We start from the raw sequence: 27,653 nt of genomic DNA, 5'->3' as shown, positions 1-27,653 counted from the left end.
AAAGCAGGCAGGGCTGAAATTGGACAGGAGTCAGGATAGAGAAATGTTCTCAAGTTCTTTAGGGCTGGGTCTTTTCAAGTTTGGCTTCATTGTTATTGTGGTGAGTAGTCGGAAGGTCAAATGTAAATAAAGTTACCAATATTTATTACAAATCTAAATATAAAAAATTTCAATATTTCTTGTGTCTCTGTTCATTGTTATTGCTAAGAATGACTAAGGACACATAGTATATGACAAATGTAATTAAAAGCACTTAAAATTTATAGCCCATTAGAAACACTAGATATTAGTTGTCAGCATAAATCAGTGCTCAAACTCAACTGGATAATCTTTGTGTGGTTTATCTGTAAGTTTCTGATAATTGTTGAGCGCTGATAAAGTGGAACAGCATGCTAGATGAAATTTGTCTTAGATGACTCCAAGTTTTGCTATCTACAGAGACCGTTTTAGGAAAAAATCAGTCTACAACCCATTTTTCATTAGCTTACAGTAGGCCATGAGCCATGGGGTCAAATCTGTCTTGAACACTGGCAGATTGTTCCCTTTAAGTGATTGAACAATTTCTTTCACCTTTCTTCTCAATTTTAGAATGGTGAGAGCATCATGATTGAACTTGCAGCTGGACCTTTTGGAAATAATGAAAAGGTAGGGATGGCAATTAAATACAAATGGCTGCCAGTGTATGTGTGTGTGTCCAGTTAATAATTTTGCCTTCTTGTATAATTCATTGGTCACGTAGTGCATGTTAAGGTATTGTAAAACTTTATTTCTCACAAAATATAGCCCTTTTATTAGTTATTCTAAATTATTAAATACCTATTGACTTGGGTTTCATCCTAGAATGATGGAAACTTGGTGGAAGCCACTGCTCAACCCTCAGCTCCCCATGAGAAAGTAAGGATTGTATTTCAGATATGTTCATTGGACTTTAAATCATACCCTCTGAGACAAGACTCTTCTTTGGGGAAAAAAATCCAGATTGCCAAAAAAAAAAAAAAAAAAGTTTCAAGGCCTGAGTCCTATTTTTGGTAAAAAGGAAAGAGAAAAAGGTTAGATATGCGGATACTGGATTAATACTGTTAACCCTACATGTGTGTTGGGTTTTGTTTTTCCAAAACTACGTATCTATTTCTTTCAAGCTTTCTATAAATTCAGAGTATATATATGCCTAATTTATGTTCTCTGATTCTAAGCTTTCCTAAAATGTTAATTCTCAAATGTTAAAACAATTATTCTAATATCATTCCTTCCATTCCTAAAGATATGGGTAAAGATTCCTAAGAGGTTTATTGGTGGCCTCTTTTTTTTTTTTTTTTTGTAATTACAGTTACCAGTAGTCATCAGAGTACCAAAGCTGGCCTATTTCTCAGTAATGAGTGTGTGCCTCATGCCAGTTTCAATATTGGGTTTTGGAGACATTATTGTACCAGGTAAGCGGTTGTTTGTAACAATTTGAGTGGAAATATACTGATGGTTTAACATTGTCATATGTATAGTATCAAATGTCAAATGTTAAAAGTTACCTACTCTGTATTAAGTATTTCTGGCTATAGCTAGAGCTGGGATCAGCCACAGAGACAGAGGTGGAGAAAATGTGTTTTGGGGGGTAGAAGATAAAGCCCAAATAGTAACAACCAAAGTATATTTTCCATGGCTCAAAAAAGTGTCTTAGAAGAAGTAACTAGTATCAGTTTGACCTTCTTTCCCAAGAAAGTATATAACAAATCCCCTTTTAAAAGTTGAATTTAATATTACCAAATGTATCATAATAAAATAATAGTTGTATTCTAGGAAAAGTGGTTTAGGAATACTAAACAAGGTCATGACCAAGAGGAAAACATAGTAGAACAACAATAGCTTGTAGGGCACTATAATGCAAAAAAAATACAGCATGTGGTGGAAATTGATCACCTTCTCCTAGCATGTCTTCTCTGACAGTTATTGCAGTTCTGCATTATTTTCCTCACTGGGCTACCTGTAGAATAAAGTTAATCCCAGCCCAGGAATAATATAGTGTAGAAATAATTAATAATGTTTCTCAATCAGCTGAGAGTTTTTCCTTCCTCACTTTTCTTATAGTCTCCTTATGTACTAACTGCTTGTGGCTGGGTAGAGAGTACTGGCTCTTCTGAACAAGCCCTTTCATTGACATAGTAAAGCTGGATAGAGAAATAAGCAAAAACTGTTGCCGTGTGAGCTGGATCGCAAAGACCAGTGTAGCAGCTCTCTTAGCTCAGTGAGTCTCCATTCACATAATTGATTAAGTAGGGAAAGCATTCTGCTGAGTAAACTTAAGGTTTCTTGAATATCTTTAAACTTATCCCCAACTTTACCAGTCCCACACCATGTGCTATAAAAAGCACATAGCATAGAATTGGTGAAAATAGTGTGATCGTATGTAAATACTGCATTCTTGAAGTAAATGACAAAGGTCACTAACAAATATTTCCCCAAAAAGCAGAGTGTTTTATAATATGTGACTTAATTCTAAAAGCTAAATTCTAATTTGGGGGGGATGGATATCACTGTTTTTAATGTATGGAAATGTTGATTAAGCAGCAAATATAGTAAAAAATAACAAGGAACTACCAAGAATCGTATTTGATTAATTATGTAAGGACCAAAACTAATTAACTGAAACAACTAATAAAGATAGTAAAATTATTTTCGGATATTTTTAAGCAGTTGAATGTCATTCTTACTGTTTCATAATAGTGTTTAGCAAATAAATACAGTCTGAGATTTCTTCTTTGGAGAGGTTCAACACATTTCTTAAATAGGTAATAATTTTTTTTTTCCTGTACACTTGCATGCTTACAAATGAAAGCTTATATTTCATTGCCATTTGAACTCTCTGTATTAAAATTCCAAATTATTTTATTCTCCTTGGAAAAGAGATTTCTTTGATCACAATTTGAAATTGTCTTCCTTGATGCTCTTTCAATACATTTTTTTTGATGATACATTTAAAAATTTTTGTCAACACACTAGAGACCAAATAGACTAGAGACATATACAGAATATTCCATCCAGCAACAGCAGAATACACATATTTCCGAAGCACACAGAGAACGTTTTCTAGGATAGATCATATGTTAGGCCACAGAACAAATCTTAGCAAATTTAAGAAGATTGAAATCATACCAAGTATATTTTCTGACCACAGTGGAATGAAACTAGAAATCAGTAACAGGAGGATAACTGGAAAATTCACAAACACATGGATATTAACACGCACTCCTGAACAACCAGTGGATCAAAGAAAATATTAAAAGAGAAGTAAAAATGTGTTGTGAGACAAATGAAAAGAGAAGCACAGCTTTTCAAAACTTATGGGATGCAGCAAAAGCAGTTCTAAGAAGTTTACACTGATAAGCATATACATCAAGAAAATAGAAAGATCTCAAATAAACAACCTTTCTTTACACCTACAAGAACTAAAGAAGAACAAACTAAGCCCAAAGTTAGCAGAATGAAAGAAATAATAAAGATTAGGGCAAAAATAAATAGAGAACAGGAAAATAATAGGAAAGATGAACAAAACCAAGAGTTGAATCTTTAAAAAGATAAACAACATTGACAAAACTCTAGCTAGACTAACCAAGAAAAAAAGAGAGAGGGTCCAAATCAGTAAGGTTATAAATGAAAGAGGAGACATTACAAGTGATACCACAGAAATATTAGAAAAATTTCTCCATGAGATGGAATATTAAGCAGCTAATAAAAATCATATCTTTAAAGACTGTTTGATGGCTTAGGAAAATGTTTAATATATGGCATTAAGTTTAAAAAAAATCAGCATGTAAAATTTTGTCCAGAATTTGAGGTAGTTTAATGTTCTAATGATGCAAAAATGAAGGTTAGATACAATACAACATGCTCTGTTGCCATAGTTAACAGTTGAATTTGTATTGCTGTTGTTGTTTTAAGAAAATAATGTAGAGTGTTTTTTTAGGCCTGTTGATTGCATACTGTAGAAGATTTGATGTTCAGGCTGGTTCTTCTATATACTATGTTTCCTCCACAGTTGGTAAGTTTTTGTTTTTTCTTTTTATTATATTGAATTGTACTGTCTGTAGGAAAAGGTCTAAAAATAAGGAGCCCTGGATTCTAGTTCTTCACCATGAATGAATCAGACATATTTTTTCCATCAAAAAGATAATTATACTTTACTACCTATATCACAAGGTTTTGGAGGTTTAAAAAGGAAATTATATGTGAAAGAAAAACTTTAGGTTCTACACATAAAATTCTTATTAAAGCACATGGCACATAAGTAGTCAATAAATTCTACAATACTAGATTTTTAAAAAATACAGTATAGGGACTTCCCTGGTGGTCCCTATACTGTTAAAGAATCCACCTTCCAATGCAGGGGACATGGACTCGATCCCTGGTCAGGGAACTAAGATCCCACATGCTGTGGGGCAACTAAGCCCACATGCCACAACAACATGCCACAACTACTGAGCTCACTCACCTCAGAGAGCCTGCTTACAGCAAACTACAGAGCCCACACGCCACAACTACAGAGCCCATGCACCCTGGAGCATGTGTGCCACAACTAGAGAGAGAGAACCCGTACGCCACAGCTAGAGAGAAGCCCGTGTGCTGCAATGAAAGATCCTGCGTGCCTCAATGAAGCGCCCACGTGCCGCAACTGAGATCTGATGCAGCCAAAAATAAATTAAATAAATAAATAATAAATCTTTAAAAATACGGTACAATAATTATGTATTAATATAAATAAATTTATGGCACAATAACATTTCACCTGGGACAGCAGCGGTAGTTGTCACTCATCCTTTTATTTCTATTATCGAAAACAGACAGGAACAGGCTGTAAGCCAAAAAATAATTTTCTGCTTCTGAACATATCAAATAGATATCTCAAAGTCTGTACACCAAAGTTCTTTATTCTTAGGTAAATGGCCTGCACCAGAGCCATTTAGATACTGTTCTAGCAAGGTTTTCAATTCCACAGTGGAATTAAATCTAGTAAATTAAAAGTGTACATTAGTGGTAGAAAAGGGTGTTGCTAGAAATAGTTACCCTGACAGTAAGAAAGAACAGCTAAGTAAGCGAAAGGATGAAAAAGGGGAAATTATAAAGAAATAAGAAAAGCAGTCTGAGGCCATTAAGTATAGTACTCCCAAAAGGTATTAATATATTAGAGTCTAGCACCAATCAGTGTGATAGAATAAAAGAACTCAATGAAAAGACAGATAATAGGACTGTCAACTCTGCTGTGTAACTTTGGGCAACTCACTTAACCTCACTGGTCCTCCATTGTCTCATCTATAAAGCAAGAAGGTGAACTGCATTGTCCATAAAGGCCCTTCTAGCTCCAATATTCTGAGCTCCTGTGTTCATAATGAGACCCTCAATCATTAATAAAAGATCAAATGACGTTTGGTATGCACTTGTTGAAGAAGACCAGGAAGTATATAATCAATATTAGGAAGATTTTTAAAAGCAAACTTTAGTACCTAGAGGCACAGATTTTAGTTACCTAAAATGTGGAACAACTCAACATCCTTAATAGTGGCAGATAATTGAGGCTTCCTTGAATTATTATCTTTATCAATGATTAACGATTAGGGTAATTATAATGAAAACACTAACCAGTTTCCAAATTTTTCAGAAGCTCTGTAGAATGTCTCTCCTAACTACTATCTAGAAAAATAATGAAATTATGAAAAGAAGTCATAGGGCAAAAACGTCCTTAGAAGTATTCGAAAACCAGTACTTTAGTGACAGAGTTAAAATTCACCTTTGGTAGCATATAGAAATTGCTGATACTTGATATTCTTCTTGCAGCCTATGCCGTCGGTATGATACTTACATTTGTTGTTCTGGTGCTGATGAAAAAGGGGCAACCTGCTCTCCTCTATTTAGTACCTTGCACACTTATTACTGCCTCAGTTGTTGCTTGGAGACGTAAGGAAATGAAAAAGTTCTGGAAAGGTAGCGGCTATCAGGTATGTGCTTATATCTTGGTTACCAAGTTATCTTATGACACTGCCTAACCTTGGATGGGAACTGCTTGTATATATCAAAGCTTTTACATGCCAAAAAGTTGCCTTGAATTTGTCAGGATGTCCTAAGTTTTTTCCACTACTTCCCCCTTACTATTCACCTGCTGCATCATCAGTTCTCATCCCCACTGCAATCTGATGCCAAAATTCTGGTGACTCAAGATAAAACTACCAAGAAGCATGGGAGGGCATCAGGGAAAATCAAAACGGCATCTCAACATGAGTTTTCAAAATCCACACAAAAGTCGCCTTCATGAAAGATAAAACCCTTGTTTAAGTAATAAATTTTGATACTGACATTAGCTACTTATAGTAAGAGTCCTGAGATTTTGCAGATAAAAAGTACTCTCTCCAGCATCTAAATGGGCCTAACGAAATGAAAGAGGGCACTCATTTCAGATTTTTTTTTTTTTTTTTTTCTGGTACACGGGCCTCTCACTGCTGCGGCCTCTCCCATTGCAGAGCACAGGCTCCAGACACACAGGCCCAGCGGCCATGGCCCACGGGCCCAGCCGCTCTGCGGCATGTGGGATCCTCCCGAACCCATGTCCCCTGCATCGGCAGGCAGACCCCCAACCACTGCGCCACCAGGGAAGCCCCTCAGATTTAAATTGATCAAGATTAATCTTTCTGTAAAATTCCTAGAACAGAGAATATCAGATACCAGAATCTATCATGTTTGAGTTATTTCTTCGTTGAAGTTAAACCCCTTTCTTCTTTTCCTAAATGTTCTTGGTATTCCTGTAAAGTTTGTTTGTTTGCTTCAAAATTAAAGAGGGTTGGGAAACCCTTGCCTGTTGAGGTCATGGTCATGGCATTGATCCCTTCATGAGGCAGTTAGCTCTTCTTTGCCCTATTACAACAAACTACCCTCTGTCATCCACCCTCATGCCTGCATGTCAGTGATCACATGAACAAAAATAGAGATACTTTGGGTAGATGGCTGCAATTCTGTTAGTAGATAAACAGTTCAAAGTTCATATCCACCTTGTGGTTGGTTGTAGTGTCTTTTTTTTTGTTTTTTTTTGCGGTACTCAGGCCTCTCACTGTTGTGGCCTCTCCCGTTGCGGAGCACAGGCTCCAGATGCGCAGGCTCAGCGGCCATGGCTCACGGGCCCAGCCACTCCACGGCATGTGGGATCTTCCCGGACCGGGGCACAAACCCATGTCCCCTGCATCGGCAGGCGGAATCTCAACCACTGCGCCACCAGGGAAGCCCTGTAGTGTCATCTTTATTTAACAAGAGGTGATTAGCACATTAAGTTAGACTACTATAATTGAAAAAAGCACCAGCTTAGAATTCTTTGGGTTAAGTCTTATAATTTCTTTGAGATTAGGATAAATACCTGCCTTTCCTACCTCACAATGCCATTGTCTCAACTTGTATTTATACACATAGAATTAGTTTATGGCCACAAGGTCCTTGACTAAACTAGTAAGACAGCTTGTAACTTCCATAAAGAGGACACCCACATGGAATGTTTTATAGATTTTGAAAAGTAAAAGTATGTCCTACAACACATACTCTAATACTTGTTTTGTTTTGTTTTTAATATTTATTTATTTATTTGGTTGGTTGCTCCAGGTCTTAGTTGTGGCAGGCAGGTTCCTTAGTTGCAGCAGGTGGGCTCCTTAGTTGTGACTCATGGGCTCCTTAGTTGTGGCATGCAAACTCTTAGTTGTGGCATGCATGTGGGATCTAGTTACCTGACCAGGGATCAAACCTGTGCCCTCTGCATTGGGAGCACGGAGTCTTAACCACTGTGCCACCAGGGAAGTCCCTAATACTAGTTTTTGAAAGTCACATCCCAAGAAGTGCTCTTTGTCATCATGTTTTAAAAATAGTTTTCTGTTTCTTCACTTAGCAAATGTTTATTGAGCAGTCCTATTGAGCCAGGTACTGTTGTATGTGCTGTTGATAAAAGATGAACAAGTTAGAAGCAGGCCTACTCTCATGGCCTCTTGAAAGTTAGAGTCTAGTGGAGGATACAAATAGAGTCACTAACAATAAAGTGTGATGAATGTTAATTATGGCAGATGCCATGAAAACTAGAAGTGGGACACCCAGTGCTTATGGTTTTGAGACAGTCAAAGGTGATTTGAGGAAGGGAAGCTTCTTAAATAATGTTAAGTTTATGGGACTTTCCTGTTGGTGCAGTGGTTAAGAATCCGCCTGCCAATGCAGGGGACAAGGGTTCAAGCCCTGGTTCGGGAAGATGCCACATGCCACAGAGCAACTAAGCCTGTGCGCCACGACTACTGAGCCTGCGCTCTAGAGCCCGCGAGCCACAACTGCTGAGTCCACGTGCTGCAACTACTGAATCCCGCATGCCTGTGCTCTGCAACAAGAGAAGCCACCACAATAAGAAGCCTGCTCACTGCCACGAAGAGTAGCCCCCGCTGGCCACAACTAGAGAAAGCCCGTGCACAGCAACAAAGACCCAACACAGCCAAAAAGAAAAAAAAAGAATGTTAAGTTTATGTTGAGACTTTAAGACTGAGCCATGTTTTCCATATTGAGAGAACCATAACTTCAAAGGCTTGGAGGGGGCTTCCCTGGTGGCACAGTGGTTGAGAGTCTGCCTGCCAGTGGAGGGGACACGGGTTTGTGCCCCGGTCCGGGAAGATCCCACATGCCTCGGAGTGGCTAGGCCCGTGAGCCATGGCCACTGAGCCTGTGCATCCGGGGCCTGTGCTCCTCAATGGGAGAGGCCACAGCAGTGAGAGGCCAGTGTAGTGCAAAAAAAAAAAAAAAAATGCTTGGAGGGAAGAGCATTGACAGATTTAGGAACGAAATGAAGTTTAGGATGGCTATCCTATTGAGTAAGAATAGGGGAGCAGTAGGAGATGAAAACTGGAGAAGGAAGCAAGGGAAAGAGTCTGTAGGGTCTTGTAAGCCACGTTCAAGGGCTTGGACTCTATCCTAAGAATATTGGAGACCATTTTAAGAGTTTTAAGAAATCTAGAAAATGGATTGGAGGAGGGAGCAAAACTTGAGGCAGCTATTACAATTAGAAGCAGTGGTAGCCAGAGTTAGAAAGGTAGTGAGATTGAGAGAAGAGAACAAGGTCAAGAGAAATTTAGAGGCATAATTAATGTGATCTGGTGTTAGATTCAGTGTAGGGAAAGGAAGTGGAGTCCAAGATTTTTGACTTGGGTAGCTGAGTGGGTGGATGGTGACACCACTCAATGAGATTAAGAAGGGCAACAGATTTGAGAGATAAGATGATGAATTCAATGTTGGACATTTCAGAATACCTATGGGACTACCAGGCAAAGAGAAGTAAGCAGTTGAATAAACATCTCTTGATATGCAGGAGACAGGCCTAGCCAGAGACAGAAATTTGGGAGTGTCACTAGCATACTCCGTGAGTGAGAATGTAGAGGGAGAAGAAAAGGCTCAGGACAGAACTGTGGCCAAGAGGTTTCTCCTTTTAGGGGCACTTATCTTATTAACTGATTATGAGGCAAATCAGGACAAAGAGGGTGAGCAACATGGGGAAACTTTGTTTAGGGTTAAAGTTTAAATTTGGGACAGTTAATGAGAGCACATGGTACTATCTTACAGAATTAAGTATGTTTGTTGTTATTTTCATCACCAGCATTTTATTTTTACTTGTAAAATTTTCCTTCCCCTTTAATGCAGCTTTAAGGGTCGGGTGGTTTATTATAGCACCTTTCTCTCTCCATGCTTTTTATTGAGGAGAATGGGGATGGTAGGTAAGAATGGACTTCAACCAAGGGATGCATTTATATTCCCTATGAATAAGTGCTCTGCCCTGGACCATTCAAGTTTCATTCTTAAAAATTGTGACCTTGAAAGAAATGATGATTCTGATTCACAACAGCTACATATAAAGTTAAAGATCATTGCAGCTGGACACAAAGCCATAGTAAATAGTTACAGAAGGATGGTCTCCAGGGCCTTCACTCTAAGACAGAGACAGTAAATAAGACAGTTGATTGTAGGAAAATCCATCTTAAAGTGTCAAAAAATAAGACAATTTTGGTAATACACTTCTCACTTTTGTAGTGTGGTATCATAATTTTATTACATAAGGCATTCAGAATATAAAATACCACATAGTAATAAAAAGCATGGAGTCTGGTGCCGGACTGCCTAAGTTTGAATTCTGATTTTGTTAATTATTAGACATGTGACCTTAGGCAAGTTACTTAGCTTCTCGGTGCCTCAGTTTCCTCCAATGTAAGATGGGATAATAATCAACCTGCTTCAGAATGTTGCTGTAGTAGATGCAAATTGCTTAGTACAGTACCTGGCACGTTGTTAGCACTATAAATGTATTTGCTATTATTATTTGTAGGAATTGAGTTTTCTTGTTTTGGTTTATTTGTTGGTTTGGTGGTTATTTTTCAATTCATTAACTGATTTCTACTTTCCTGGTTTGGATATTAAAACTTTGGGTCTTTGTTAAATCTGCTTCCTTTTAACTTATTTGTAAAAGGCCATCAGAAGCCTCAGAGAAAAGATTTTGTTAAACATGGTCATTTTCCCACAGAAAATATTAAGCATGGACATTTCCTGAAATTTTAGGCAAGCTAGTTGCAGAATATTATAAACTGCTGCCAGGAGAGAGTCTATTTTTCAAAAAAACTAGCCTTTTTAAAAGTTATAGAATGTAATGCCTTCTGTTAGTGTGAAAAAGAAAATCTCTCATTCCTTTTGTCCAACCTTTAAAGTCCAACTTAATTTAGCTCAAATGTTGTCATTTGTGGAAGACAGTATATTATAGCTTTGGCATCAGTTCTGGCAAATTATTTAATCTCTGAAGACTCCTGGTTCATAAAATGAGGTTGGACTTACAGGGAGGTAGGAGAATCTAATCTATAGAGGTAGGTTAGCCCAAAGCTTAGTGAGGCAAGTGGATGTTGAAATCAGATAAGGCTAGCAGAGGCTTTGGAAGTAGAACAGGGAGCCTCAACAAGCCTGGGAAAATAAAGGGAGACTACGTATGGACTTAGTGTAGGAGAGGCCTGAGAATCAGCCCTGGAGACAACCCTCAGGCCATTACTGGTTCATCTCTTTGGCTAACAGTATAATAATCCTTTCCCTCTTCTCCCCCTACCTCCAGTATCTCTTTCCAGAATATCCCTTATATAACTCCCAACTCAAGATCTGCCTTCTCCAAGCAGATATCCAAGAGTTCTCCAATTGAAATCAGGTTCACCTTTCCCCATATTTTCTTTAGACTTTGACTTTAAATACTTATTGACACCTGCCTTGTAGTGTAGATATTTGTGTGTGCTTCCCTCACTTAAGTTATTAGCTCCTAGGTGTTAGGAACCCACAGTGCTGATAACAGTGTTTTATATACTGTAAATTCTCAGTCTATGTTATTGAAATTCTTCATGCAAAGCAATTATAATGTTCAGTCCTTAAGGCACTGACCTTTAATCACTTTTGTGTGTGTGTGTAAGCTTCTGGGTTGTGTTTTAGCAGCCTTCATAAAATTACCAAAAATGTTAATAAGGTATTGTAAAAGTGTGGCACTTTTGAAACATTAAACTAGACATATCTCTACAGTCTTTATATATAACCATTTTTTGCAAGTGCCAAAAGTTTTTGCTACTGTTTTGAAAAAAAATCAAATGTAAAGCAAATAATATAAATTAAAATCAGAATCTAACAGCACATTTGCTTATGCTGTTATCATTTGATTCATTCTAATGCCTGATATTAGCATTGAGTGTGAGAGTAGTAGAAAGCAGGACTTTTCCACTGGAGATTTTTAAAAGTCATGGGTAGCCCTGATAGCCTTTTTATACTGTTTTCAAAGGACAAATTATACCTTGTTTTTTGCTGAAACTTAGAGACTTCATAGAGATATTTTAGTGTTTTACTTGGAGTCATTCAGCCCTTCCACGAATTTCTCTAATCAAAAAAGTAAAGTTTCCTATAGGATTTCATTAAATGATACTAGTTTGGAAATCTTAATTGTATATTCTTTTTTATAGCTCAAAGCTACTTACACTATATTTTTTATGAACTATTTTTCTGGAGTGCTTTAAGAGCTACAATATTCAGTTTCCCTTATTTTATAATGAGTGTAGAGAAAGTTAAGGTGTTTTTTCTCTAAGGAGAAAAATTAAACGGTGACATAATTACTTTGGCATATAGAACAATTAATAGAAATCATCCTTTGGGGAGAATTTTTTTTGTTTCTAATCCTAAATCAGTGGAGTTAGATTTATGCAGCAACCTCCAATGGGCTGTTTTACTCTGGGTGGGAAGTAAGTTTTCAGTTTGTTAATATCCAGTAAACAGTGGGTTTGTCTCTGTTAAATGTCACTAGTGCTTCTAATTATTTTTAGAAGTCACAAGCTGTAACTGACAAGTCAGAATACAGAAATACTTAGAACAACTCTGCTGTAGTATCAACAACTCTCCAGTTCCTGCACTTTAATGAGCGTTTTATTAGGCTGTTTCTGGAAATTGGTTCAGAGCTATCAGTAAATGCCAGGTTAGTCGACCCAGTTTCAGAGAACATCTTTTCTAAATTAAGCTTGCCTATTTACAAATATTAAGAAAAAAATTTACATGAATTTTCTGGTTAATTTTATTATCTATGTTAATTTTTGTTGTGTTTTTAAAATCCTATTTCAAGTTTGCTCTTTATTTTTCTGTGTTGTTTTTCTTTGAAAAGTCAGTAAAGAAAAGTAAATACAGAGTAGAGATGTCACTTCTCAATAAGTTGATGTTGCAAGTCTTTTTCTTTTTAACTAATATATTTCTATATTTAGAGATTAGATTACAGTGCCAACGAGGTACCAGAGGATTAGGAAAGAAGAGGCACATTATAACTTAGAGTTATGTAGGCTATTATTTCATTAGGTTACAGTTACCAGGATCAGCAGGTCTTGGGGAAGAAAGAGGGTTTTTCCCCAACATCCATTCTGCAGTTCTCTGTCCCCACAGCTCCAGCCTCTTACACTGGAGTGTCTATAGAAAAAGAGGGAGGCTAAATATATCTTATGTGCTGCTTCTTTCCCTCTCTCATTTAAATTGTGACTAAAATCAGCTCTTCAACAACTTCGTCTTTTTGTTACCTATCTTGATTTGGCTTTTATGTGCCCCCCCCAACACCTACTGCAGAAGCACTATGAATATGCAACTACATTAATCTAGGGGATATCTTTGGCAAATAGAGGACCTCAAAACTGATTGTTTAGGGGCTTGAAATGACTCACAGAGTATCAGCAGGTTGGGTTTTATAAGCTGTCTCTGTCACTTGAGACAGTTGTCAGCTGAAAGCCTCAGCTCATGTTTGTATTCTTCTTTGTCTGGCATGTCCAGAGACCCCATTTGAAAATTATTGCTCTCTCTGCTTCCTCTTCCAAAAAACACTAAAGCTTTTAGAATCAGTTTATAAAAATGGGAACATTTATCTTGCTTGTCTTCTACTTCTTAGTAAAGGAGAAGGGAAAAACTACATCACAATACTTAAATTTAATCACCAATCTAAAAATCTTTGCCAATCTTCAGAAAGACATTAAGTACTTTTTCTTTTCCTATTTTTTTTTATAGGTCACACTTTATTTTTTTAAATTAATTAATTTTTGGCTGCATTGGGTCGTTGCTGCACGTGGGCTTTCTCTAGTTGCGGCGAGCAGGGGCTACTCTTCATTGTGGTGTGCGGGCTTCTCATTGCAGTGGCTTCTCTTTGTTGCGGAGCACGGTCTCTTGGTGCACAGGCTTCAGTAGTTGCAGCTCGTGGGCTCAGTAGTTGTGGCACGTGGGCTCAGTAGTTGTGGCTCATGGGCTCTAGAGTGCAGGCTCAGTAGTTGTGGTGCACGGGCTTAGTTGCTCCGTGGCACGTGGGATCTTCCTGGACCAGGGCTCGAACCTGTGTCCCCTGCATTGGCAGGTGGATTCTTAACCACTGCATCACCAGGGAAGTCCCTTTTTTCCTATTTTTAATTAGTTTTATCTGAAGAACAGGGTAAAGACACTGAAAACATTTAAGTGTTTCTTCCTTCATTCCCAAACATGCAAAGATTTTTATGAGAGTATGGGAGGAACTGAAGTGATCATTTGAGAGAAGTTCAACTGGTAATTCCCCTAAAATAGTCTATGGCAAGTATATTCTTGTTTTTGTTTTCAGATATCATTTGACTTTAATTTCTTTGCCCTTAGTAGAAATTTTTGTCATACAGTCTTTTTAATATTTCATGCATCATTTTTAAATGATCCTAAGGTCAATTCAAGGTGTCAACCAGGTTATACTGTCCCTGAACCAGCTAGTATTCTCACAGTGATTTGTGGTGCCATTTTTAGTTTTTCCACTTGTAGGAGTGGACACTGCTTGGAATAGTGTCCTGGAATAAGCATCAGGAATATCTTGTGATGGATATTCCCACTGCCATGCAGGGCAGTATTCATATTGGGAGATGGAAATAGTGGAAGATCCAGAGAAAGCACTTATCAGATTGGCCCTAGTGTAATGATTAAGCTTCCTGAAAGAGTAATGACTCTGAGCATGTCCTTCCTTAGGAGTGTGGATGTTGAAACAGTACATTGCTCCAAAAAGAGTGCTCAGTTCCATGGAGCACTCTGTGTCTCTTAAAAACTGGGACTCCTTTTGCCAAATTAGTGAATGCTGGGGGCAAGTTGAAAATTTGCATTTCCTAACATCTTTTATTTATGCCTAGATGATGGACCATCTGGACTATGGAACAAATGAAGAAAACCCTGTAACTGCTGGTGAACAGATTGTCCAATAATAATATTATGTGGACTTGCAATAATGTGTCAATTGACTTTCTACAAATAGAGTTGGCCATTTTAAATTGGCTTTTGAATTGACAATCTGAAAGAAACTTCAGTGCTGTGCTTGCAAATATGTATTTTTAAGAGCTGGTACTGACGACTACATGATAAGTAATTAAAATACATTTGCTTTTAACTACATTAAAGTTGTGCCTTCACATTAAATAAAAGCATATGGTCTGTGTAATTTTTAAGATGTAATATATACAGTATATTTTTCTAAAAAAAAAGTCTTCACCTGTACTTTTCTTACTGAAATCTCTTTCTTTCAACTCTAATGATAGTTAAAAGTATTTGTCAAAGTGAATTTCTGAGCAGATTTTACTGTAAAGAATTTTGCAAATTTTATGCTCTATAGAAACAACTGTTTAAGACCATGTAAGAAGGCAGTTCAGCAATGGAATTTTAGACCTTTTATCACTGCAGAGGTTAGAAATATATAATTTGGGAATATATATAAATGTGTATTTTTGTAGCATAAGTTTAAAAAAAATCCCAATCCTTTTTTAAACTTGAGAACCTAAATTACTTCAGACTACATATGTATTATATTAGAATATTTTTCCAGATATAGAGAAACATAATATATAGAACTAGTCATTAAAAGGAAACAAAAATTGAAATCCACAGTTTTCAGTTCTGCTGTTTCCTTGAAGATGTAGCTTAAATTTCTAATTCCCTACTCCTTTCTCCATAGGAAACCACTGTTAACTTTTTAAAATTTGGATGGAGAGTGGTTTACTAATATACAAAGTGTGCTTCAGAGAAAAGAATTGGAGACAGAAGACAGGAGATTGGGTGTTAGTCTCAATTTAATTACAAGAGTTTGAGTAAATTTTATTAGCTCAATAGAACTGTATCTCAGCTTTCCCATCTGCAAAATGAGTATGTTAGACCAACTAATCACTTTGGTATCTTCCAACTTGAAAAAATCTTTCTCATTCTTTGCTAAACCTCAGATGTGGACTTGAACATTATCCTGGGAGTCATAGGTCACATTATCTTTCCATTTTCTTTTATTTTCTCTAAGAAATTCCCAAATGAAAAGTGATTGCAAAGACAGCAGGATTTTGTATTTCTCTGTGAATAATGTACAAGATACGTGAACAAATCCATGATTTTTCATCCTAAGGCCAGTTTAACTGATTAAAAGATAAAGCTAATGCCTTTAAAAATGGATCAGACCTTTGATGTTTGAACTAAATTTAGTATTTGAGGGAATTAGATGCTTTTGATTAATTGTTAAGTTGCTGGGTAATTTATAGATGTAGAAGCTCCCTTGACAGTCAGCCCTTCTTTCTACTTAATACACTTATAGGTCATTTGGTTTATGGCAAATGACAAATAAGTATCTGACAAGTAAGAGTTCATGTTAATTTTGCCTCTATAATATAAAGTTTTAATTTTTTCCAAAGAATTTAATTTATTTGGCAGACTCTGATAGAACAGATTAAGTGCCATGTTAAAGCTCCAACTATATTTTCATTTATAATATCAATAAAATGTTTGCCAAAATACAGCTTTTTTAAGTAAAATTATCTGCACTCTTATCCCAGCTTTAGAATACTCAAAAGCCTCAACCACATTTTATGAAGAATGTTAAGAGAAAATTTTACATCTAGAAGTCTGGAATCTTAATTCTTTGATGCAAATTCTACTTTATCCAACCATTAGTTATCAAGAAGGTATAACCTTGTTCTAGTTTGCTATTTAAATCTTACAGATTAAATAGAAATAACATAAAAAGTGAAATTTCTTAAGTTTCTCCATCTTCAATATCAACTTTATATTGTACTTAGTCCTTCTAGCAGCTGAACTGAAAATATTTATAGAAATTACAATAAAGTGCAGAAATATTTGGGGAATCAAAATATAAGCAAAAGATAGTGGAGATGGAAATTTGGCTTTAGAAGACTGTATCATTTCTTCCTCTCTTGCCCTCCCACCACCAATAACTTTAAGGGGAAGAGAAGTTTGTTTTTTTCCTAACCATGTCTTTAAAACAATAAGAAATATTGTAGGAGATTACTTACTGCAAAAAAAAAAAGTCTGAGAAATTCCCTATGAACATTTTTGTAGTTTATCAAACAGAAATTATTAAATACCTCAAATTGTAAAGTCAATGATTTTTACTTCTGTTTAGTTCAGCAAAGATAAATATGAGGTTTGTGGGAAAGGACTTTGATATTTTACGATGTTATGTTTCCTTCTAGCTTGTAGATTTTTTTTTAGATTAGCAATACCTTATTAGTAGACTCAGCAATTTATTTCTCTTTTGAAGGAAGAAAATTTTAACCCATCTGCTGTTGGCATTCATTGATGTTAGTTACATGTTCATAGAGATTTTGATGAAATGGTACATTTAGAGTAAATACAAATGAGCTTTCCAGTTTTCCTTTGTTTTTTTAATTTCTGCCTTAGATATAAGCAGAAACTAATTTATTTAAGTTTGGTCTCTAAAATGTCAACTTGATCTCAGCTAATGAGACTTCACAAACAGGAATTGCTTTTCAGACTAGTGGATTGTACTAGTTTGAAAGGCTTTATATTTTCCCATTAACAAGGAAAAAAGTTGTTATGCAAACAACCCATTTTACAGTTTAAAAAATTTATTTTCAGTGCTCTATTTACCTCAGAGGTAATTCTAAAGGAGGTAGGGGAGGGTAATGAAAATAAAATCAAAATACTGAGTAAAAATCAGTTTATGCTTCCTGGAAGAAAGATACTCTGTAAATTCAAGAGATCTGAATCAAATGACTTAACCTTTTGGAATTTGAAAGAAATTATGTAGTACTCACAATTTGGGTTACTGAATTTTCAGAGTAAACAAAATGATTTATAAGAGTAATATACAGGCCATATTACAGTGAAAATCATATATGTAAATTTTCTTGTTTAATATTTCCATAAGGACAGCTTTTTGTATCTAAGAAAATGTTTATTGGGGAAAATTTTTTTAACTAAATTTTTTAGAATAGTCCTACATTATTTGCAATTAAGGGGCAACTAAAAGAAAAAAATGTGGAATATTTAATGTCATTATTTGTTTCTTTGATTAGGCATAAAAAGTAAACAACTTATTTTGCTTTGGAATATGGATTTTTTTTCAGTATCTAAAGTTTATCTGGTTAGCCTTGAGATTTCCCACTGAGACAAATCAATGTAAATTATGTGGGTTTTGCTTCTTTTATACCTTCTGTTGTCTTTTGATCATATGAGAAGCTTTTTTAAAGTACAAGACTGAATTTTTACTTCTTAGATGGAGGTTAGAGTGTGAAATTCTTTTCTTTTAACACTTTGATATGTTAGTGTAAATTAGTACTTTAATAGCACTACTAGGCTTTATTTTTTTATGGAACATGATTTAAAATTTTTTGAAGTGTTAATCTGGCAGTGCTTTAAAACTCTTCATTATGTGCCAATACTGACAAGAAAAACAGTTTTTTTAATGTATTGAATTCACTATGGTATTCAATAAATTCTATTTTAAAATAAAATTTGAGTTTGTTTTATTTTGAATGGTGAAAAATAACTGAAAATGAACTAAAAGCTACTAGATCATGTTCACATAAGGTGAAAATGATAATAATCACTTATGAAATTGTGTGGTTATTTTAAATCTGACAAATTATCCATAAAACCTAGATTCCATAAGTGTCATTTACTGGAAATTTATATTGATACATAATAGCTCTTAATAAATATTTATTGAATTGATATATCTATAGACTTTTTTTTACCAAGAAACTATCCTACCTGTTGTAATGAACATCCCTGACATTTGCAGCTTTGCTTATGTTCTCACAAATTACTAAGATCCCTGCTGCCATTGTACGGGGTATTTTTTTTTTTTAAACTTAGATGTGGATGGCCCAGATATGTATCTGTAGTGGTTTTGTCTCGACCATATGTTGAGGAGTCCTGTTCAGAGGAACCTTGTTTCATCCCACAGGCCCATATACCTGAAAAGATGCATAAGAAACTGGAAAGAGAGGCTCTCTTTAGGAAGAGAGGGGATAAAATGGGTTGAGCACAGGAGTGAGAGGGAGAGTGAGAGTACCTTTTACATTTTCTATCATATACTTCTATTAAGATTCAAAATACAAATCATAAAAATCTATTGAATTATTTTCCTCTTAATAGGTATTCATACTAATAGATGGTTAACTAATAAATTACTCATATTTTTCTTAAGATAGTAAGCCTTGGAAGCAGTCTAATATGTATAGTGGGAGTAAAGGGAGAAATAACCAGTTGTCATGTTTTTTGTCTTGAAATTTATGTTCTGTACAAATTTATTAGCTTGAAATTCATTTTTTGCTAGAAAATAAGAGTAGAACTAAATTTTATGAGCTCATTCCCATTTCTATAATCCCATGAAGACTCTAGAATTGAGATCAGAAGTTCTCAACTTAGTATTTCTTTGTGGCCCTTAACCAAATGACCCACAACAAATTAAAAATAAAGCAAAAGTGGGAATTCCCTGGTGGTCCAGTGGTTAGGACTCAGTGCTTTCACTGCTGGAGCCAGGGTTCAGTCCCTGGTCCAGGAACTAAGATCCCACAAGCTGTGTGGCATGGCCAAAAAAAAGGCAAAAGTAAAAATAATGAATCACTGAAAAGCATTGACAATGGAAAACAATGTCCAATTCCAGGCAACACTAATGATAACAAAGTATCCTTCCTAAAAATTTTGGAAATTTCAACTACCTGCGTATGAGCTCTTAGACACTTTGCATTTGCAGCAATAGCCAGACTTGGCAGAATTCTGGAGAGAGAGCTCTGTAAATTGCAGTAAGGCACTAATTCTTAACAGCTCTCTTAGGAGGTTATGGGTACAGTAAGTCCCCTACATATGAACGAGTTCCATTCTGAGACCGTGTTCGTAGGTCCAATTTGTTTGTAAGTCCAACAAAGCCTAGGTACCCAACTAACACAATCTACTATATAGGGTAATAGGTTTATAATACTTTTCACACAAATAATACATAAACCCAAACACAAAAAATAAAACATTTTTAATCTTACAGTACAGTACCTTGAAAAGTACAGTAGTATAACACAACAGCTGGCATACAAGGGCTGGCATCGAGTGAACAGGCAAGAAGAGTTACTGACTGGAGGAGGGAGAAGAGGTGGGAGATGGGAGAGCTGAAGGATCATCAGCAATAGGAGACAAGGAGGGCAAGCTGCAGTTTCACTCATGTCTGACGTTGATGGCACAGGTTCTATTTCCTTGCTGGATTCAGTTCTATCTACCCTCTTGAAAAAATGATCCAGTGATGTCTGGGTAGTAGCTCATTTTTTCTCGTCATAGATGACATGGTAGCACTGGATTGCATTCTGAACGGCTGCTGCAAACTTCATGTACCATTCTATGTTCTGGTCCTGTGCCTCAAAAACTAACAGTGCCTCGGGACTTCCTTGGTGGTGCAGTGGTTGAGAATCCGCCTTCTAATGCAGGGGATGAGGGTTCGATCCCTGGTCAGGGAACTAAGATCCCACATGTAGCAGGCCAACTAAGCAGGCATGCCACAACTACTGAGCCCACGCACCACAATTAGAGAGAAGCCCGTGTACCCCAACAAAAGATCCCACGTGCGGCAACTAAGAACCAACACAGCCAAAAATAAATTAAAACGAAAACAAAGACAAACTAATAGTGCCTCCTCAAATAAAGACTATCCCCTTGCCATTTCCTGCATAGTGCATCTCTTTAGTTCTTCAATTACTTCTTCCTCTTGTCTCTCTTCGTCCTTTCTCTGGGCTTCCAATTCCATCAGGTCTTCATTAGTAAGCTACACAAGGTAAGTCCACAACAGCACAACCACTTGTAGAGGGTGCATGCACGTGACAATGTATGCCAGACATGTGAACTAACGTGATTGGACACGTGAACACAGGTTTGCATCTTTGAATGTTCACAACTTGAAAGTTTACTGTAAATAGTTCTTAACCTTAGCTGTAAATGAAAGTCTATGGTTTGGCATGTCATTATGTTAAAAGCAACTTTCCAATTTAGATCATGGGGTCACTTCTTTAGATAAGTGGGAAAGGTATCAATTGGATTCTAATTAATAGTTATGTGTTAATAGGCTCTGCTAGCTATGGAAAACCAAGTAATATTTTACAAATGAAGAGTGCTTCATCCAAAAATTTATTATATGTGTTTGGAACACTGATTGAAGCCTCACGTATTATTATTTGTTCTATAAAATCTACCCCAGCCCCTTTCAGTGCAGAGAAATAAAATAGACAAATTCAAGTGCCAAGTCCTCTCCATACTCTTCTAAACGTCTCTCAAAGAATCCTGGTACTCGCCATCCCCACTGCCACTAACTCAATTTAATTCATCTGTACTGTAACAGACTTTTAATTGGTCTTCCAAATACTAATTTCACTATCAATCCCCCTTCCATATAATAGCCAGTGATCTTTCCAAGATAAAAATCTAATCATGCAATTCAAGCACTTTAAAAAAACCTTTAATAGCACCAAATTTGTTTAAGAATAGTCTAGATACCTTAATGTGGTTTTTCTAGTCCCTGTTTCTTTCCAACTTAATCTCCCATTATTTTCCTCTCCTTCATTCCTGCCCCCTTACACTCTTCCTAGGAAGCTCTTCTAAACACACTCCCACCTCCCACACCCAGCCATCCCCTTCAAATCTCAGTTTAGGTATCACTGTTTGGAATGGGAAGAGATAAATGTGGAAAGAACAAATACAATTCCTTTATGGAGTTTTATTAAAAAGGAAGATGAGAAATGGGCTCAAGAAATAAGATTGGTAAATGGGAAAAGAATTTGGAAAAGAATAGATACATGTATAACTGAATCACTTTGCTGTACACCTGAAACTGTCACTGTCACAACATTGTTAACCAACTATACTCCAATATAAAATAAAAAGTTTAAAAAAATTAAAAAATTTTTTTAAAAAGAAGTTTGGAATGGGGGTGGGGTATTGACAAGGGAAGAAATAACAGCATTTGTGAATGTTAATGGGGATCCAATAAAAGGGGATATTTTGATGATGTTGGAAAGAGATTGGAGAATTAACTAAGTTTATTTCCTTAAGTAGGCCAGAGGTGATGGGATCTAGTGCCCAAGTGGAAGGGCTTGCATTAAACAGAAATATGGAGCGTTCGCCTCCAGTTACTGGAGATAAGGTAGTGTATGTAAGTATAAATGCATAATAGGGAGGTAGGTGTGATAGGTGTGGGCATGGAAAGTTCTATTCTGACTGCTTTTATATTCTGCCAATGAAGTGCTAATCAGGGTCATCAGCTGAGTCAGTTTCGGGAGCAGATGCAGAAAGTTTGAAGAGAAAGAAAAAAGTTAATCTTTCAAAAGTAAGAATGATTGGTATAGGGACAGGTTCTCAAAGTGTGGTCCCTGGCTCAGCAACTGCATCACTTGGTTAAATATGCAAAATTTTGGTCCCCACCCAGACCTGAATCAGAAACTTCAAGGGTGGGGCACAGCAATCTGGTTTTTAACAAGCTTTACAGGTGATTCTTTTACAAGCTAAAATTTGAGACCAGGCATATCAGACTCACTTGGAAGGCTTATTGAACCACAGGCAGCTGGGCCCCAGTCTCAGATTTTCTAATTCAGGTCTGGGGTGGAACCCAACCAAGAATTTCCATTTCTAACAAATTCCCAGATGAAGTTGGTACTGCTGGCCAGCGGACCACACTTTGAGAACTACTGGTCTAAGGAAATATAGTATGATATAGTTGCATCAGGGGCATATCATGAGGTCCGTAGTCTTAAATTTAAATTGGACTTTCTGTTTGTGTGTGTATGTTTCCCCAGCCACATTCAGTTATACAGGTATAATATTGAATTGAACCAGGGCTGTGATTTAGCCAAGCAAATTCAAAAGCAAAAGAGGAGCAAGGGAATTTAGGATGTGTGTGAAGGAGTGAATATAACTTATTAACCATGAAATTTAAGCTAGGTAAAGAAGAACATGAGGGTTTGGGGGGGCAGTAAATGATGGTGAAAAGGTGTTAGGATAAATGCATTATAGATACCTATAGAACTGAATGATTGTTGGGTTTGGAATAGTAGAAAAAGTTCAATAGATGGAAAGTGGTGGTCCAAGATGATTGTTAGAAGTGGAAATTATGAGGAATTGCCATTACTGGTAATGATAAGGTCAATGTAGGTTTCCCAGATCAAATACATGATGCCCATTTAAATTTGAATTTTAGATAAACAATGGATACTTCTTAGTATAAGTATGTTCCAAAGTATACTTAGAAAGGGTTTATTTTTATCCATTATGCTGATCTTACAATGGGAACCTTCGGCCTAGTAACCTCTGTCCTTCAATTTTGGGATATTTTCTTAAATTATTTGGTTATTTCCTCCCCTTCATTTTCTCTGTTCTTTCTGGAATCCCTAATATATTGATGTTGTACCTCCTGTCTTACCTGTTTTCTCAAATATTCCACCTCTTGCTTTTTTGCCCATTATCTGGAAGATTTCCTTAACAGTATCTAATCCTTTTATTGAATTTATTTCTGCTAACATTTAAAAATTTCCAAGAGCTCTTTTTTGCTCTCTGATACTTTATTTTTTATTGTATTCTATTGCTGTTTCATTGATGCCATATATTCTCTTAACACTCTGAAAATATTAATCGTAGGGTTTCTGTTTGCTTGTTTTTGAAATTGTCCTCTGTGTATAACCACCGTTTTCTTTCAACTCCATTTTTGTGTGTTATTTCTTAGAAGCTTTCTTCAGAGAGAAGGTAATCTTTAGTTTTCTGCTCATGTTTAAGAGTGAGAGGCTAAAAATACACTCAGTTGGACACTCTGAGCACATAAATGGGCTTATTAAATGTGAGGTACATTGTAGGATGATCTGGCTTTGCTGCTGGGAAACCCCAATACCAGTATATTTAAATGTTTTCTCTTGGGATGATCAGATTTCTCAGAAAAAGGTCTCCAAATATTTTGGAGTCAGTGGTTGGGAAAGTGTTGAGGGTCTCAGCATTCTACATGCAAACATTCACTCAAACACAATTTTCAGTCTGTTAGCCATGCACACCCTCGATTGTAACTGGTATCATCCCAGTCAGTAAAACCCCTGTTTTACTCTCTCCAAAGAACAAAGCTCCAGTTTTCTGCCAGAGTCAAGGAAAAAAATTTGCCCAGCTACATGAAGTAGAAGAGGAGATCTGTGGTTCTTCATGAATGATAGGATTAGAAAATAACAATTTTGTAATCCCAAACGAAATAATTGGTTTAGGCAATGATCATCAGTGTATAAAACCATTAGATGAGAGGAGGGCTAAATCTGTCAGCACCTGAAATCATTGATTAATCTTAGCATTATTAAGTGTGGGACAACCAGACATTGTAGGCATTTCAACATGGTATAGTATGAAGCACAAAGCACCGTGAAGTGTTCTTCCAAAAAAAAGATAACCTGGAATCTCATCAAATCTACAGCACAAACTTCCAACTATGGGAAATATAGAGGATGAAGGGAGAAGTTAAATGACACTCAAGGGAGCAAATTTACAAATACAGAATATGCAACATTCTCAAGGACAACTGAATTGGTTCTTGTAATAAATGAATACCATAGGGGGAAAAAGTGTGGAAGGAAGGGCTGCTCTAAATTAAAAGACTTTTCTGTGACATGACATCCAAATCACTTGTGTGGATGCTGTTTGGATCCCAATTTAATAAACCAATTAAACAAGGCATTTGTGAGCCAACTGGGAAAATTTGGTTATGAACCAGATATGAAACAATACCAAATAATATTGTTTTTTTTAGATGTGATAATGACATCATGTCCATTTTATTAAACAGATGTATTTTGAAGTATAGAGAAGCAAAATGGCATGATGTCTATGATTTATTTTATTTTATTTTTAAAATAATTTTATTAATTTTATTTATTTATTTTTGGCTGCATTGGGTCTTTGTTGCTGGGCATGGGCTTTCCCTAGTTGCAGCGAACGGGGGCTACTCTTTGTTGTGCTACGCGGGCTTCTCATTGCGGTGGCTTCTCTTGTTGTAGAGCACCAGCTCTAGGTGTGCGGGCTTCAGTAGTTGTGACATGCAGGCTCAGTAGTTGTGGCTCGAGGGCTCTGGAGTGCAGGCTCAGTAGTTGTGGTGCACGGGCTTAGTTGCTCCACGGCATGTGGGATCATCCCTGACCAGCATCAGCAGACAGATTCTTAACCACTGTGCCACCAGGGAAGCCCTATGATTTTCGTTTATTTTAAAAATAAACTAGGGGCAAAGAAAACAGTTATAAAAAATGTTTATTACTTGTATATTGCATAAATAACATATATGCATACACTCTAATTCAAGAAGCCTGATTTTCATCTTCTCAATTATTCAAGAACTATTATTGAATACTTATGATATACCAGGCACTGTACTAAACTATTGGGGTTAGAGATTAATACTTGAGGGTCTTCCCTGGTGGTGCAGTGGTTATGAATCCCCCTGCCAATGTAGGGAACACGGGTTCGAGCCCTGGTCTGGGAAGATCCCATGTGCTGCGGAGCAACTAAGCCAGTGTGCCACAACTACTGAGCCCACGTGCCCTAGAGCCCGTGCTCCGCAACAGGAGAAGCCACCACAATGAGAAGCCCGCACACCACAAGGAAGAGTAGCCCCAGCTCAGTGCCAACTAGAGAAAGCCTGCGCGCAGCAACGAAGACCCAACACAGCCAAAAATAAATTAATTAATTAAAAAAAATATTTGAAAGATTCCAGGTATTTTTGGTGCCATTTTATTAGCTTTCCTCTTACAAAACAGGTTAATTCTTTTGAAAGAATGCCTAAGAAAGAAAATCCATTAATCCTCAATCCAAATTACTGCAAAATTTCTTGGAACTGTTTTAATAGCTCTGCTTATACAAAGGATTTGCCAAACATTTATGAGGGTCTAATTTTAAGTGACAGGGAAATTGATCATAAAGCATATACTTCATATATTGGCTCTCTTTTTAATTGTTTTGATGCTTTAATCAATTTTAGTTGTTTTAATGTTGCCAGTGTTCTTCAGTTTTCGACACAGTGTCCCCTTCTCAGGTTGCTCAGGGACTTAACGCTGGTGGCAAATCCGTTTAGGGAGAAGTTAGAGCATGATTAATGTGAAAACAATCATATAAGCCAAATATTTGGACCTAGTGAAGTAAATAAAGAATCTTGATTAGCTGATTAAATAGTTTGAAGAAAAGATTTTGTGAAAGGCTGAATCATATATAATCTGTTCTCTATTATTAGTAACAGCTTTCTCAATGTGTTTTACTGTCACAAGAGGTAATATAGCAGAAGTGTTAAGGACATAAACTCTGGAATTAGGCTGCCTTGGTTGAAACTGTGGTTCTGCCCTGTGCCTCAGTTTCCTCCTCTGTACAACAGGGATGATAATAATAGTATGTAGCTCATAGAGTTCAGAGGACTTAAGTTAATACAAGTTGAGTGACTAGAATAATACCTGGCAGAGAGAAACCATTCAATAAATGCTTGCTCTTCAGTGTTAGGAAGTAAGGACTCTGATGCTTTCCAACTGTTTTACTATGGAGCCTGCTTTTACTTATCTGAATGTAAACCTCTATACACATTTGTGTGGACATCAAGGTGAAACATGTTTTAAATAATTGTGGGAAGTCATAAAACCTGGCTAGTGTCAGAGATAGTCATCACTCATAAACTGCACTATTTATTGGTCCCTTTAAATATAAATTACAATAAACTTGCAGCATTCTAAAAATACTTTTCCTAGGTTAAAATTTAGCCTCTTTATTATTAAATACCCTAAAACCACAAAGAATCTGCTAATGTTTAAAATGGTTGTTTTATAATTGCCACATCCTTACTGCAGCTGTTGATGTGTTTAAAACAGCAAAATGTGCTTCTGAAACATTCTAAATGTAAATACAACACCAAGTATTGTATATTTTAGTTAACAAATTTAAATTACAAAAACCAAGAGGAAATTGTGGACTAATCACTGACATTTTTTAGATTGACTTTTTGTTTTAATCCATTTCTCCTCTACAGTTTAGAAGTTATATAATCCATTTCTTTTCTCATGGTTCTTAATCTTATTTTTTTAAATGTCCTTATGAAACTTGAAGTCTAAAACACTATGGCTGTATCTATCTTCTTCCAAAATAATGAAAGAGACTTGGAGTGATGGTCTTCAAGTATTTTTGTTTACATACCACTTAAAATAATTTTGAGAAACTACTATGGATGGATGGATATTAACTGGACTTATTGTGGTGAACATTCTGCAATATATACATATATCAAATCATTATGATGTACACCTGAAACTAATATAATATTATATGTCAATTATATCTCAATAAAATATGTATCAGTGTAAAAAATACTATGTAACACTTGTATATTTTATCATAATTTAAAATATTTGCAATAAATGTAATTAACAGAATATTAAAAATTTATAGACTTTAAAATGTAAATTTTATCACTTAGATTTTAAATATGATTTGATACCCATCATTATTCATTTAAGAAAGGTAACCTTCTCAAGAATAGGAAATTTTGCATTATTCTTTTTTTGTCCTTAACTTGTGTTTCTATTCTACTTTGCCCATATGCTTTTAAAAAAATTAATACACTTTATTTTTAGAGCAGTTTTATATTTACAGAAAAATTGAGTGAGAAAGTATAGAAAGTTCTCGTATACCCCTTTCACAACCCTCCCCCCTCCCCCCAGTTTCCCCTATTATTAACATCTTGCATTAGTGTGGTACATTAGTCACAGTTGATAAGCAAATATTGATACTTTATTATTAATTAAAGTTCATAA

General features: G+C 36.1%; 1 protein-coding gene across 1 annotated transcript in view; it reads left to right on the top strand.

Annotated features, from left to right (window-relative positions):
- The window catches only part of SPPL2A (signal peptide peptidase like 2A), a 33,843-nt gene extending 19,063 nt beyond the window's left edge, over positions 1-14,780 (top strand). Inside the window, exons 11-15 of the mRNA XM_065871724.1 lie at positions 589-645; positions 1,328-1,430; positions 3,956-4,030; positions 5,821-5,981; positions 14,709-14,780. Of these exons, the coding sequence (XP_065727796.1) occupies positions 589-645; positions 1,328-1,430; positions 3,956-4,030; positions 5,821-5,981; positions 14,709-14,780 (468 nt within the window). The remainder of the gene's footprint in view (positions 1-588; positions 646-1,327; positions 1,431-3,955; positions 4,031-5,820; positions 5,982-14,708) is intronic.
- The last annotated feature ends 12,873 nt before the right edge of the window (positions 14,781-27,653 follow it).

This window comes from Phocoena phocoena, chromosome 2 (genome assembly GCF_963924675.1).
Source record: "Phocoena phocoena chromosome 2, mPhoPho1.1, whole genome shotgun sequence".
NCBI classification, from domain to species: Eukaryota; Metazoa; Chordata; class Mammalia; order Artiodactyla; family Phocoenidae; genus Phocoena; species Phocoena phocoena.
The sequence above is the reverse complement of the archived record's forward strand: the minus strand, read 5'-3'. Positions and strand labels throughout refer to the sequence as shown.